This window comes from Trematomus bernacchii, unplaced genomic scaffold (genome assembly GCF_902827165.1).
Source record: "Trematomus bernacchii unplaced genomic scaffold, fTreBer1.1, whole genome shotgun sequence".
Classification (NCBI taxonomy): Eukaryota; Metazoa; Chordata; class Actinopteri; order Perciformes; family Nototheniidae; genus Trematomus; species Trematomus bernacchii.
The window spans coordinates 6,320,133-6,333,775 of NW_022987739.1; the positions used below are offsets into that span (position 1 = coordinate 6,320,133).

A 13,643-nucleotide genomic window follows, 5' to 3' on the forward strand; every position below is an offset into this window, starting at 1 on the left:
TACAAATATGTGATATATCTGAACAACAAAGTGGACAAAAATCATTTTATTCATTTTTTGGAAACGTTTCATGATCGCTTTTTTCGTTTTACATTTTCATTTATTGTCATTTCCATTCAGTCAGTCATTAAGTGCTATTTAAAATGTTATTTTGCTACATAACATACACAAACAAACTAACTAATTACTAAATGTAATTTGATCATTTAAATATTGAATTGTTCTCTCTAAGTAAGATCCCATTTTCAAAAAATTGCGGTCTTACCTTGACTTGAAGATGAAGTCCATTTGCCTATCCTTCTGGACAAAAAATTCTATAACTTTTTTGTAAAAGTCCTCCTTATCTTCTTGTAGTTTCAAAAGTCTATCATAAATCTAATCGATAGATTTATGATTCGAAAATTATAAAAGTAGGGTAGACATGTGGATATTATCCGGCTGAACAAAACGTGCATTTATCTAACAGGTACGTTTCCCACAGATCTTATTTCAAGCTATTTTCTAAAATCCTATAGAGAAACCTCATTGCTTTTTTGCAGCTTACTTCCTGGTTTTAGGACGCGTCACTGCAGCTCTCGTCTCCTCTTATTATACATCCATGCTCTTCACACACCACACTTTTCGCGGCACACGTACTTACAGCCAATCAGCTCTGAATGATGTGAGATGACGTATGGTGGGGATGGCAGCTCTGTGCCCCTATGGTGTTTGTTTTTTTGCCACACACATTACATTGAAAAATATTCTGAGCATGCGCAGTGTAGTTTTTACAGTCACCGTTCACTTTGACAGTGAAAGGGTGGGGCATGATCAGGTTTTGTCCCACATGGCTCAAAACGGCACTGTAGACACTAATTAGAAGAACACAGACTAAAACAGCAATGTACAGACGAATCAGATGATTAAACATGACCTTAAAATATATTTTATATATTTTCTAATTTCTTTTTTTGCATCTCTTTCCATTTTTTGTAATCATTATGTGTAATACTTTCTGCTGACACTAGGTGGGGCTGTGCCCCACCTGCCCCTAATGACCAGTCGCCACAGACTCTATTTACACTATGAACATCCAATCTCAGTATAAGGTTACTGCAGGACAGTGAAGGTTTTGCACTTTATGAATTTACGTTTGTGTTGCTCATGAGTAATTCTGTCATAATACCATGTGTAATATGATGGCAATCTCAAGAGCAACGCAAATGATGCTATCCTCCGCGAACCAGGGTCTTGAAACCAAAACAAATTCCTGTACCCCATGGTACTTTTTAGTTTTCGCCAAAACTATTCCTCAGGCTTAACAGGTTAAAAGTCCCCCTTTTGTCCACAACACACGGTGCAAACAAATACAATCCTCCTGCTGGAAGATGTCCAGAGAGACACTCAGTGTTACGTAACATTTCCTTGTTGGGAATTTTTCCGCCTCTGCCTCCTACAACCCGCAGCCAAATAACATGAGACGGACCATGCCTGCAGGAGCAAACTGAGTTTACAGAGGGTCCTTTTAAACATTTTCATCATGATTTTTCAAGCCCTTTTTGAGTGTATGGACTTCACTAGTTGGCTGTTGATCAGTTTTATAGTGTTACTCCTGACAGATGTGATCAGAAACTGGAGACCAAACAGCTTTCCCCCTGGACCCTGGGCTGCGCCTTTTCTAGGAAATGTCTTGATAGGACTTGACTTCAAAGCAATGGAGAAGGTAAGGTGAACAGATTAGAGGACACAAGTTTATCTTTAATATCCTACAGGCAATGTGTCTTTCATAAATAAGCCTTTGCAACACTATAGGCTGGAAATAACAATAAATAAACAATAAAAGCTTGCAACTAAAAAAATGCTTTTGTTTTTGAATGCAGCTCTCTCAGGAGTATGGTCCAGTGTTCAGCTTGAGGATAGGCAGCCAGAGGATGGTGTTTGTTTCCGGGTACAAGATGGTCAAAGAGGCTCTTGTTATCCAGCTGGACAGCTTTATTGATAGACCTATTTTTCCTCTTTTCCATGCTATCTTTAAGGGGACTGGTGAGTATACCTGAACGAGAGTGAGAAAGCCTGAATATTTAATGGCATGCAAAAGTATTGCAGTAGTGGTTTGCCTTCTCCAGGGCAGAACTTAATCTCTTTACGCAGTATCGATAGATTTAACCAAAAGTCATAGCCCAGTAAGTCAACTCACATGGGACAAAGTCTGTGGTCCATGCAGAATAGACTCTCCCCTCTGTGCAACAACAACACTGCACAACAACAGATTAGGGAGTGAAAGAAAGTGTTTCTTTTCAAGAAAGGTGCTCAGAAGTGATATCTAAAATCTGTAAAGGCAGTGAATTGCCTGTTTGCTTTGTTAATTTGCTACAACTGTCCCACAGGTATAGCTTTGAGCAATGGGTACTTGTGGAAAAAGCAACGGAAGTTTGCCAACACTCACCTGCGTTACTTTGGAGAGGGCCAGAAGTCCCTGGAAAAATACATTGAGGTGGAAAACACCTACATCTGTGAAGCTTTCAAAGAGGAACAAGGCAAGTAGAGATTGCTATGTGGAGTGATTTTATATCCTAACATAATTGTTACGACTGGGGCACACAAGAAAATGATAGGACCCAAATGCACGACTCCAGACAAAAGGACGGTTAAAAAAAGGAAATTACTTAAGGTGATTTGCAAGGCAATACAAACACTCATAGTAAACATGGGGTGTTTCTCAATGTCGAGGACACTTCCTTGGTGGGACATGTCTTCCGAGTCAGGTCCTTCAGAGGCTAGGCAAGAATCCTTCCTGGCATTCGGAGAATGAAGGATGGAACAGGCTAGCAAGTGTGCAGGTGTGCGTCATATGAGAGGCCCCGCCTTAAATTGAGCGCGATTTGTTTGAAGACATAACTGATTTGCGAAGATCGAAGATGTACTTGAGTAACTGTATTTGGTAAAATTATAATCTCTCCAGGACAGAACCACTAAACCAGGGGTCGGCAACCTTTTTGATATGAAGTGCCATTTAAAAAAAAAAAAATTATCAGCGTGCCAACGATCGAGAATTATCAACGGGGGGGGGGGGGGGGGGGGGGGGGGGGGGGGGGGGGGGTGTTGAGGATGTTGAGGAGCTTGACGCTCGTGATCTCTCAACAGGAGGGCGGGGGGGCCTCGCTGCGGGGAAGCAGTGTGTGGACCTGTCAGCGCAACTTACATGATACCGAATTTAACAAACACATTTAAATAATTGGTTTTTAAACGGCATAATAATAAGGACGATCGTCCGTTCTGTGATTCTCCAGAACACACATGTTATGATATTAGGGTCATGCAGAGTGAGATGAGATCGCTGTCCCTTTAAGAGAGAGAGAGAGGGGTGTGGCGTGTGCGTGTGAGTATGTTTCTGGAAGTGAAACGAGGCAGCAGAAAAACAGAGGTCTGTGATGTATTTTGTGAAACAGAAGAACAGCCAAATAAATGCAACGGCCTCTCAAGAAGAGCTCGCCTCTCTCCAGTCATTTAAGCTAAAGTGGGTTATTGAACCTGAAGCTCGTTGCTTCTGCCCTCCTCGACTACGGTCTGGGAGCCGACAGGAAAGTTCAACACACAGATGGCCAGTCCGCCCCTTTGTAGCATATTATTTCAATGAGAGATGAGCAGATCGCCACTGGGCTTTCAACTAAAGACACACACAGCCACGCAAAAACTGCGACATTTGTAAAGCTCCTTATGGGTACTGCAATTTGTGAAGTGCTTTCTTCCGTGGTGAAACGATCAGCACTGCACCACGGAGGAAAGCGGCAGAAAGTCACCTGGAGTTAAAGAGAGCGGGGCTGCGTTGCGTGCATGGCTTCCTTCTGCAGGTAACGGGGAGACGCGCTCTGGCGGCGGTCTCGTTCAGGATCCGAAAATACAATTTAAATATTTTGCACACTTATTCGACTTATTCCTAGTGTGCCACTGGCTACGGTGCCGCGTGCCAATGCTGGCACGCGTGCCAGGGGTTGCCGACCCCTGCACTAAACTAACATAACACGTTCTCCTTCTGTTTGCAGCCTTGAAAAAGTCCTGGAGGATAAGCAGCCATAAGAAAATCATAAAATCACCATCACCAATCAATAATACAATTTGTATTCATATCATACTTGATGTCTGCAAACCTTTTTTACACATATTGGTGCACATATCATAAACCACAAATATCAACAAAAGAGGCAAAGTCAAAACAAGGTGCATTTTAATTATTTATTTAGGTGCAAAACGCTCTAAGGTCTCATTCAACCCTAATAGTCCGCTTCTCTGGTGCGCACCAGACGACAGTTTGTTACATTGTTTAATTTTTCAGAAGGTTCGGTTTGCGTTCACACGGGCAAAACTCAAACGGAATATAAACTTTAAACACAAGTCATGTGCACATTTACTACGCCACTGAACATACTTACATTTAAATGTGTACTGCCTGGATTCAGCCATTTTCCGCCAAAGATGTTGGAAATTGGTCCGTGCGCAAAGCATTGTGGGGCTTTTAACACCGCCGAGGATACACATGTGCATCCTCGAAATTCCCCGCAACGAAGGACTCAGTCCTCGGTAGAATTCGATGACGTAGCATTCTTGAAATAGTGGCTCTGAAGGATCCTTCCTTGAGAAACACCCCTGACATGAGAGAGGAGATTACCAAAGTAAAACAGGAAATGACAGACGACAAAATGGTTAGCAGACGCGGACTTGACAATATTAACTTAACCGAGAAATAATACTAATACAAATAAACAAGGATAAAAAAACTAACAAATCTGACGAGACACAACAATAATAATAATATATCATTACTTTAATTCAACATATTCCCAGGAAGGCCATTTAACCCCAATAACATCATAACGAATGGAGTAAGTAACATCATCTCGTCTGTGCTCTTCGGACATCGCTTTGAGTACAGCGATCAAAGCTTCCGCAGGATTCTGGACTTGGACAATGAGGCTATTAGGTTAGCTGGCGTACCTCAGACTCAGGTAATTTCTCATCTACTTTAACTAAACTGTGCTGTAGACCTATAACTAATTATCTGAGAGTTTGTCCCATCAACAGCTGTATGATGCCTTCCCTGGTGTGCTGAAGTACCTGCCAGGACCTCACCAGACTGTGTTAAAGAACTACACGGAGATCTTGGCTTTCCTGAGATCAGAAGTAGTGAAGCACCAGGAAGAGTGGAACCCAGAGGACCCTCGTGATTTTATCGATGTTTACCTGGGAGAGATGGAGAAGGTAAGATATTTGCACATATTTAGTATTTTAGTACCAGTGACGTGCGGTGAGGTTCATGGCTGGTGAGGCACTGACTCTTTCAGTCAGATTTACAAATATGATAGCCTATTTTGACCTTAATCAAAATATTCTGTTATTTTCAAAAGCTTTTTTAGTCTGATGCTATGATTAATTTTAAACAGACCGTTCAACAAAAGGATACCCAAAATCTAAATATTGGATTGTTCTTTCTAAGTAAGATCCCATTTTAATTACAGTTGTGGTCTTACCTTGACTTGAAGATGAATATAAGTCCATGCTATCCTTCTGGACAACAATCTCTATTACTGTTTTGTAAAAGTCCTCCGTATCTTCCTGTAGTTTCAAAAGTTTTGTTTGTTGTTTGCGGTAGAATAACAGTAGCAACAAGAACCTGTGGGCTCACGTGCGCCCCCTTCAGTGCGGCAGAGGTTATGGCTGCCTCCCCATGTAATTGTTTCATTGCCGTTGTATGATAAGACCAGCGAGCCTAAATATGATATATACGTGAAATAAGTTATTTAGAGACTATGGATGGCGAGGATAAATGTAATAAAGGGATCTACAAACATCACATTGGTGACCTACAGTGAGATGGTAACAGGCATGCGCTTAGGGCCCGCTTTCCAGCCAGTTTCTGTGGGGTGACACATTCTGAATTGAGGCAGAGCTCATCTGTGCCTCCCCTCAGAATGCGTCACCCCACAGTAAATGGCTTGAGCGCGCTCACAAAATAAGTGGCCCCGCTAAATTAGTGCCCGCGCTCCAGCAAGTTACTGTGGGCTTACGTGAGGCAGTGCTCGTGCTTGCCTCACTTCTCATCGCTCCCGTAGCGGAGCTCGGCAAATTTGCTGATTTTGACTATAAAATGCGATTGGAATCATACAGAAATCACATTTACACAAGATCAGTGGAGACATTTTATCATTATTATTATTTAGTTTTTCTTTAATTGTTTTTCCGTTACATTGGAGTATGACAGGTGAGGCTCTGCCTCCCCTGCCTCCACTGACTGCACGTCGCTGTTTAGTACAGTATATTACATAAACATGAATGGAAAAATGTATTCCATGGTGTTTTCTGATAAGAGTATCAGACAGACTTCTTTCTGCGGATTGATAGGACTGCACATCATCCTAAATTCAGAGCTTCCTTGAGTATTCAGATTTGAGTATTCAACCAAGCCGTGTAATAACATCAATGCAATGTTGTTGAATCTTTGCCAGAAAAAGGAGGATCCCCAGGCTGGCTTCAACATCGAAAGCCTGCTAATTTGCACACTGGACCTGATAGAGGCCGGTACAGAAACATCAGCCACCACTTTACGCTGGGCCCTGATGTACATGATGCACTACCCAGAGATACAGGGTTAGTATCTGTCTGAATCACATTGGCATTTAGAGTATTCTCACAGAGATTACAGAGTTTTTTGTGCTGTTTAAGGTTATAATGTCCAATGACTGCCTCCTCACTCAGAGAAAGTACAGGCAGAGATAGACTCAGTGATCGGACAGTCTCGACAGCCCACCATGGCCGACAAGCCCAACATGCCTTACACTGAAGCTGTCATCCATGAAGTTCAAAGGATGGGAAATATCGTTCCCCTTGGAGTCCCAAAAATGGCCAGTAAAGACGCTACACTGGGAGGATACTCAATACCCAAAGTAAAGAACTATTTACCAGACTCGCCCATATATTATAGGTTGAGTTTTGTCCATTATTTTTACACAACGTGACATTTCATGCTTATTTCTGCAGGGAACAACTATTACTACAATCCTTACGACTGTGCTGTTTGATAAGAATGAGTGGGAAACTCCGGATACCTTCAATCCGGAGCATTTCTTGGATACGGAGGGGACATTTCGCAGAAGAGACGCCTTCTTACCGTTTTCAGCAGGTTTGCTTGATATTCCTCCACTAGCTTACAGACAAATTGCTACTAACATATTTCCTGCTATCAAGATTAGAGTTTAAAATCTGTTGCCTATTGTTTCCCGACAGGTAAACGTGTGTGTATAGGGGAGCACCTGGCCAGAATGGAGCTGTTCCTTATGTTCACAGTTCTCCTCCAGCACTTCACCATCTCCCCTGTTCCTGGAGAGATGCCCAGCTTGGACGGTGTGCTGGGTTTCACCAATTCCCCCCAGCAGTTCAGGATGCTAGCTGTGCCTCGCTGATTTGCTCCTATTCCACCTCAGGGTCACAAAACAGTCTTAAGTCCACGTTCGCTGCCAAAAAAACTAAATCAGATCACATTTCTGACTCAAAACTTAAAACTAGTTTGACATGAAATAAATCAATATATAGTTTTTAGTTTTAAGGCCATTCACTCCCATCATCACCCACAGAGATCATTTCACACATTTATACATGCACGTACTCATGTGTATACTCACACATTTAGTAGCTTTGTAGGACTTTAAGATAAAAAATAACCGATTGCTAATGTAACAGGTAAATTACACATGCTAGGTTTGCTAGTATTATTTTCACTTAGCATGAAGATCTTTTAACTAATTAACTAACAATCTACTGTTTCACAATACTTGCCTGATACAGTTTTGATTTATCACTACACTGACAAGCTTTTTATCTACTTGAACTTAGATAATTTAACGACATGGTCATTCAAATATGACATTCATGACCTGTCTATTAAGTGTTGCATAATGTTATGCAACACAATATTGCAAATATTTTCCTGCAGCAACAGGATATCAGATGTATTATATTTTCCTATATCCATTAGCTGGTTAAGTATTAGTTAAGCATGATTTTTTGACAAAATAAATCATAGAACCTATACACACAACTTTAAACCTCACTCACATGCCAACTTGAGTGAGATAACATTTCTAAATAAATGCCTACATACATTAACATGCTTTTAATTTGGTATACATAAACTTGTGAAATTATACTTAAAAATCTGTCAAATGTTTTATTCTGTTCAATAAAGGATTTTAGTTGTACCCAAGAGTTTGCCTTTTACATAGTTTTAAAACATTAAGAGAAGTCAGGATTTTGTTGGAAATGGTTGTGTGGAGTCAGTTTAAAAACTTGACCCAAAGCCGGTTTGTTTGCAAAATATTGTAAGAAGTGTGACGTATCTCCTTATCTTTAGAATCATTGACTAACTTTCAGGAATCCATTGACATTTTTCTTTTGAAATCAGGTCTTTATCTGAATTCATCTGAACTCAAAGAGTCTTATCTGCCCAAGAAGACCTTTATCCCAACTGCACTCTATATTTAGGCTTGACTCTATTTACACTATGAACATCCAATCTCAGTATAAGGTTACTGCAGGACAGTGAAGGTTTTGCACTTTATGAATTTACGTTTATGTTGCTCATGAGTGTTTTCTGTCATAATACCATGTGTAATATGATGGCAATCTCAAGAGCAACGCAAATGATGTATTCAAGTAAAAACAAATATATTGCTTTCATATGAGAAAAGCTGGTCCACCTTAAAAGTCAGCTCACCTTAAGCTGCTGTCGTGTTGCTGCTAGCTTCGGGGCTAACCAGGGCCTGTGTAGAGGCATGTGGTCTCAAGGTATTATTAATATAGTAATACTAGTGAAATAAATATCTTAAACAAACTCCTAAAAAAGGGTCAATCAAAAAAGATGATTGACCCTGATGACAAATAACTATGCCAACATCTGACATAATGTTTAGGTACAAAAACCTTTATACAATTTTTGTGAATGATTGATGGGTACCATTACCATTACAAAACCGGTGTTTCATAAGAAAAAAGGAATGTCATAGCTGGGACCGTTCTCCTGCTGCTGACCTAGATCTCTTCAACATGTGGCTCTATCATTTTTTGCTGGGTTTTGACCTCAAGGGGTTTTTCCTGTTTACTTTTATTTTGTTATCATTACATTACATTTCATTTAGCTGACGCTTTTATCCAAAGCGACTTACAATTACCGATTACAGGGACATTCTCCCTGGAGTAACTAAGGGCTAAGTGCCTTACTCAAGGGCACACTCGTGGTGGTGTTCCAGGCGGGACTCACAACCTCTAGTGTGCCCTTGAGTTAGGCGGAACTCACAACCTTCCGATCTTCAGCCCACCTCACTATCCATTAGACCACCACTACCCCTATATAGGAGAGTTCGTCAAACACAGGAATCCTCCAAATTATTCTCCAGGACCATTGGCTCTCCTAATTGTAGGGAGTTTTTATTTGTGTCAAATTATTATTATTATTGTTATTATTATTATTATTATTATTATTATTTTTACAGCCATCGCAATATTGTTTTTTGGAACTAGAATTGACACGAGAGGGTGGAGCTGGGTACAACCAAACCCTAGTTTCATAAACTAAAAACACACTGTTGATGGTTAAATGTGCAGCAATACAATGCCTAATGAGGCATCACAATAGCAGTTTTAAGCAAACCAAAATATTACATTGACACCTTGCTAATAGAAGATAAACTACGTTAAATATGTTAACTAAGCGAATTAATGTATAAAACCCAAAACAGACACTTTTCTAAACTGGGTTACTCCCCTAGTGACCCAGGTACTGTCTGCACCTGTTCCTGCTGGTAGTTACTCATTTACATGCAACTGCGCAATGAATTAGTTAGATGCCTTTTACCCACTGCACTTTATAATTTGGCTTCACTTTATTTAAACCATGACCATCCAGTATCAGTATAAGGTCAATGAAAGACAGTGGAAGATTTGAAATGTGTGTTATCTGATTGCTTAGCAGATATGTTTGCTCATGAGTTATTACCATCAAATTATAATGGCGTGCTAAGACTTTAATAATGTGACATTAGGTGCAATCATTTATACTATGACAGATATCTTGTTTACCAAGTAAAGTAGGTGTGTCTGTTGCCTGTATGGTCCACTATCTCGATGAACTTTGAGCACTGCCTGAATTACCGAATAGTTTTTTCCAGTTTTGATAGTAGTTTTTAGTGCAGGGGAGTGCAGTTTGGCTTCTTGCAAGGCTTGGACCTTTCTCATGCTGTTGGTTTAACTCTCCTTAAGGATGTGGCTTTATAATGTTTTGTCGGCTTTGGACTTCAAGGGGCTGTTCCTGTTTCTTTTCATTTTTATCATAATAGTCGATTTCCTAAAACACAGGAATCCTCCAAATTATCCTCCGGGACCAATGGCTCTTCCAATTGTGGGGAGTTTCTTCAGTGTGGACAGTAAACATCCATACATGTATTTTACCAAGGTAAAGTTGAGAGATCTATTATATGGTTTAGTCTGATGTAGCCTTTTATTTTGAATGTACAATAGGGTTAAGATCTTTCACATCGGGGTTTGTGGGCACTGTCAATGCAGTAGAAGAAGTTGAAAGCCATTTTAATCATCTTGGTTAGTCCACTTGAAGGTTGTTTATTTGCGCTCTCCAGGAGATGTGAAACTAATGGCTGATACTGACATCTGGTGTTCAAATTGTAGACATGAATGAAAAAGTATTGTCTTCGTACACCTGGTAGCCATTTTTCCCCGATGCATAGGTTTAGGGTATGAACAACTTAAAGGGGAATGTATGTGGTAGTGTTTTTGGGATCATCAGTGTTCACTCCTTGATTTACAGCTGGCTGATGTTTATGGGAGTGTGTTCAGCGTCCGCCTCGGCGGTAACACGATGGTGGTTGTGTCTGGGTACAAGATGGTGAAGGAAGCCTTAGTGTCCCAAGCCGACAACTTTGTGGATCGACCTCACAATGAATTGGCGAACAGGAAATACTCCGGAAACAAAAGTGCATAATTCTCTTTCTTTCTCTTATCTCATAGTCTTCAGGAATAACCTCCCTTCGACCTTTAACTCAAATCTCTGCTTATGCTTGCATCTAGGCGGTCTGTTTGTAAGCAATGGTGAAACATGGAAGAGACAGCGACGATTTGCCTTGTCTACCCTACGTACCTTTGGCTTGGGAAAAAACACCATGGAGCAGAGTATCTGTGAGGAGATCCGACACCTGCAGGAGGAGATAGAGAAGGAGAAGGTGTACACAAAGACACAGATTCAGCTCATTATTAGCAGCTCTTTCGGAGTATAGCGTTGTCTAAACAGTGGATCCTCTCCTACAGGTCAACCTTTCAGCCCAGCAGGCCTCCTCAACAACGCTGTGTCCAACATCATTTGCCAGCTGGTGATGGGTAAACGCTTTGACTACAGCGACCACAACTTCCAGATTATGCTGAATTATTTGTCTGAAATTCTAATGGTGGAGGGCTCTGTATGGGGTACGGTAAGTCAGTCATTTTAATGTCGTTTAATCATTGTCAGATCATTTCTTTTTTTTAAGGATTCTTGAAGTCAATCCTTGTTAACCGTCTGAGCAGCCCATGTCTGTGCCCAAATATGTTCACATAAGGGTAAATATTATGTGGATGTATCTAATTTACAATTTGTTTCTACTGTAGCTGTATGAGTCGTTCCCCACACTGATGAAGCACTTGCCAGGTCCTCACAACAAAATGTTCAGTAATTTTGACGCCATCCGAGACTTCCTCAGTCTGGAGGTAAAGAACCACAAGAAGGACCTGGACCGCAGTGACCCCCGGGACTATATTGACACTTTCCTTATTGAAATGGAAAAAGTAAGTTAAAAACTGCACTTAAAAACACTTTGGAGCCCTTCATGTATATTTAGCATCCACTCACTACAGTATCTTCTTTGCATCTCTGAATAGAACAAGGATTCAGACCTTGGCTTCACAGAGACTAATCTGGCTTTGTGCTCTCTGGATCTGTTCCTGGCTGGAACAGAGACCACCTCCACCACGTTACAGTGGGCTTTGGTTTATCTCATCAAATACCCTGATATCCAGGGTAGGTGACATGCTAGCACCACACTGAGCTAACTGTAAACACAGCAAGAAAACAACATAACTTGACATTTATTTTTACTTATAGAGAAAGTGAAGGCAGAGATAGACAGAGTGATCGGACACAACAGACAGCCCAGTATGGCAGACAGACCCAACCTGCCCTACACTGAAGCCGTCATCCACGAGATCATGAGGATGGGAAACATTGTTCCTTTAAATGGACTCAGAATGGCTGCCAAGGATACAACACTGGCTAATTACTTCATTCCCAAGGTTTGTGCAGCCCACAATCATATTTAGTCTGAAAAGGATTGTATCTAAAATGTGGGTGTTGTTGTCAATGGTTGGTTATGAATCTTGTTTTTTAGGGTACGACCTTGATGCCAATCCTGACCTCTGTGCTGTTCGACAAGACTGAATGGGAGACCCCAGACACCTTCAACCCTGGACACTTCCTGGATGCTGAGGGAAAGTTTGTGAAGAGAGAAGCTCTCATGGCTTTCTCTGCAGGTAATCAACATTCACCTGAATCATAACATGAACTAGAACATACGTTTTATCCTTAGATCTTACACTTTCATGTGAGTATACGTTTGTGCACTCTTCAGGGAAACGTGCGTGTCTCGGAGAAGGCCTCGCCAAGATGGAGCTGTTCCTGTTTTTCGTTGGTTTACTGCAGAAGTTCTCCTTCTCTGTTCCTGATGGAGTAGAGTTGAGTACAGAAGGAGTTACTGGAGTGACACGAGTACCACACCCCTTCAAGGTTTATGCCAAGGCTCGCTGAATCATACAACATCTCACTGAATAATTTGAATAAACAACGAATGTTTCCTCATCCACTGAGGGCTTGGTGTTCTTTGCCTTTACAATGATGTGTGATAAAGTTGTTTTTACATTGAATACACAAATTAAAAGACATTTCCCTTTGTCGTCATAATGTGTAATAAATTCATTAAGGTACTATCTGTAAATTGTATGTCATGTATAAGTAAAAAAAACTGTAATGATCTGATTTCTATCCATCTTAATACATTTGTTATTAAAAAATATGTTTTGATTTGTTTCACACACCTGGTGTAAGTCTTTGCTTAAAACACAAAAGAACATACACTCATCTTCTTTTTCTTCTGCTTCTCCTTCTTATTACACCAATTAAGTGTCCTCAGAATATTCCTTTAGCAATAAACATCTACAGTACAAGGAAAACAGGCATCCAGCCACACCACAAGCTTGAGAAACATAAGGCACAGTGCTTAGACTTAAGAATCCCTTCCACTTCTATGAGGGCAACCAACACACAACCTGACCTTAAATGGCCACCTGGCTGATTTCCAGAAAAACAAAATTCAACATGCACAATTCCTTATATATATATTGTCTTTAACTCATTCCCCAACAATATAAATGAAATATATGATTCGTTTTTGAAAATACTCTTTGCTAGATCAAATTTAACAATGGAAGTGTCCATCGTTTTTTGTGATAAAAATGTAATTTATGTTAAAAAAATATACACTGTAATAAAAACTAGGTTTACATTTTGCTCATGCTTTTCT

General features: G+C 40.5%; 2 protein-coding genes across 2 annotated transcripts; both read left to right on the plus strand.

Annotated features, from left to right (window-relative positions):
• The first annotated feature begins 1,088 nt into the window (after positions 1-1,088).
• On the plus strand, positions 1,089-8,228 carry LOC117495389 (cytochrome P450 2J2-like). The gene is made up of 9 exons (XM_034146607.1): positions 1,089-1,702; positions 1,860-2,022; positions 2,367-2,516; positions 4,822-4,982; positions 5,059-5,235; positions 6,480-6,621; positions 6,730-6,917; positions 7,012-7,153; positions 7,258-8,228. Exons 1-9 carry the CDS (start codon positions 1,520-1,522, stop codon positions 7,431-7,433), a joined length of 1,482 nt encoding a protein of 493 aa, XP_034002498.1. The 5' UTR covers positions 1,089-1,519; the 3' UTR covers positions 7,434-8,228.
• Positions 8,229-10,199: 1,971 nt separating this feature from the next.
• Positions 10,200-13,157, plus strand: LOC117496047 (cytochrome P450 2J5-like). The gene is made up of 9 exons (XM_034147721.1): positions 10,200-10,477; positions 10,847-11,012; positions 11,107-11,260; positions 11,327-11,504; positions 11,680-11,856; positions 11,950-12,088; positions 12,173-12,360; positions 12,456-12,597; positions 12,696-13,157. The coding sequence occupies exons 1-9, from the start codon at positions 10,286-10,288 to the stop codon at positions 12,869-12,871; spliced, it is 1,512 nt and encodes a 503-aa protein (XP_034003612.1). The 5' UTR covers positions 10,200-10,285; the 3' UTR covers positions 12,872-13,157.
• Positions 13,158-13,643: the final 486 nt, after the last annotated feature.

What these genes read in the sequence shown, in the direction of transcription:
- LOC117495389 (XM_034146607.1), top strand. Translation starts at nt 1,520, where the DNA reads ATGATTTTTCAAGCCCTTTTTGAGTGTATGGACTTCACTAGTTGGCTG. An exon ending in TGCTATCTTTAAGGGGACTG is followed by an intron (nt 2,023 to 2,366) that starts GTGAGTATACCT and finishes ACTGTCCCACAG; the next exon opens with GTATAGCTTTGAGCAATGGG. An exon ending in GAGGATACTCAATACCCAAA is followed by an intron (nt 6,918 to 7,011) that starts GTAAAGAACTAT and finishes TTATTTCTGCAG; the next exon opens with GGAACAACTATTACTACAAT.
- LOC117496047 (XM_034147721.1), top strand. Translation starts at nt 10,286, where the DNA reads ATGTGGCTTTATAATGTTTTGTCGGCTTTGGACTTCAAGGGGCTGTTC. An exon ending in GAGATAGAGAAGGAGAAGGT is followed by an intron (nt 11,261 to 11,326) that starts GTACACAAAGAC and finishes TTGTCTAAACAG; the next exon opens with TGGATCCTCTCCTACAGGTC. An exon ending in CTAATTACTTCATTCCCAAG is followed by an intron (nt 12,361 to 12,455) that starts GTTTGTGCAGCC and finishes CTTGTTTTTTAG; the next exon opens with GGTACGACCTTGATGCCAAT.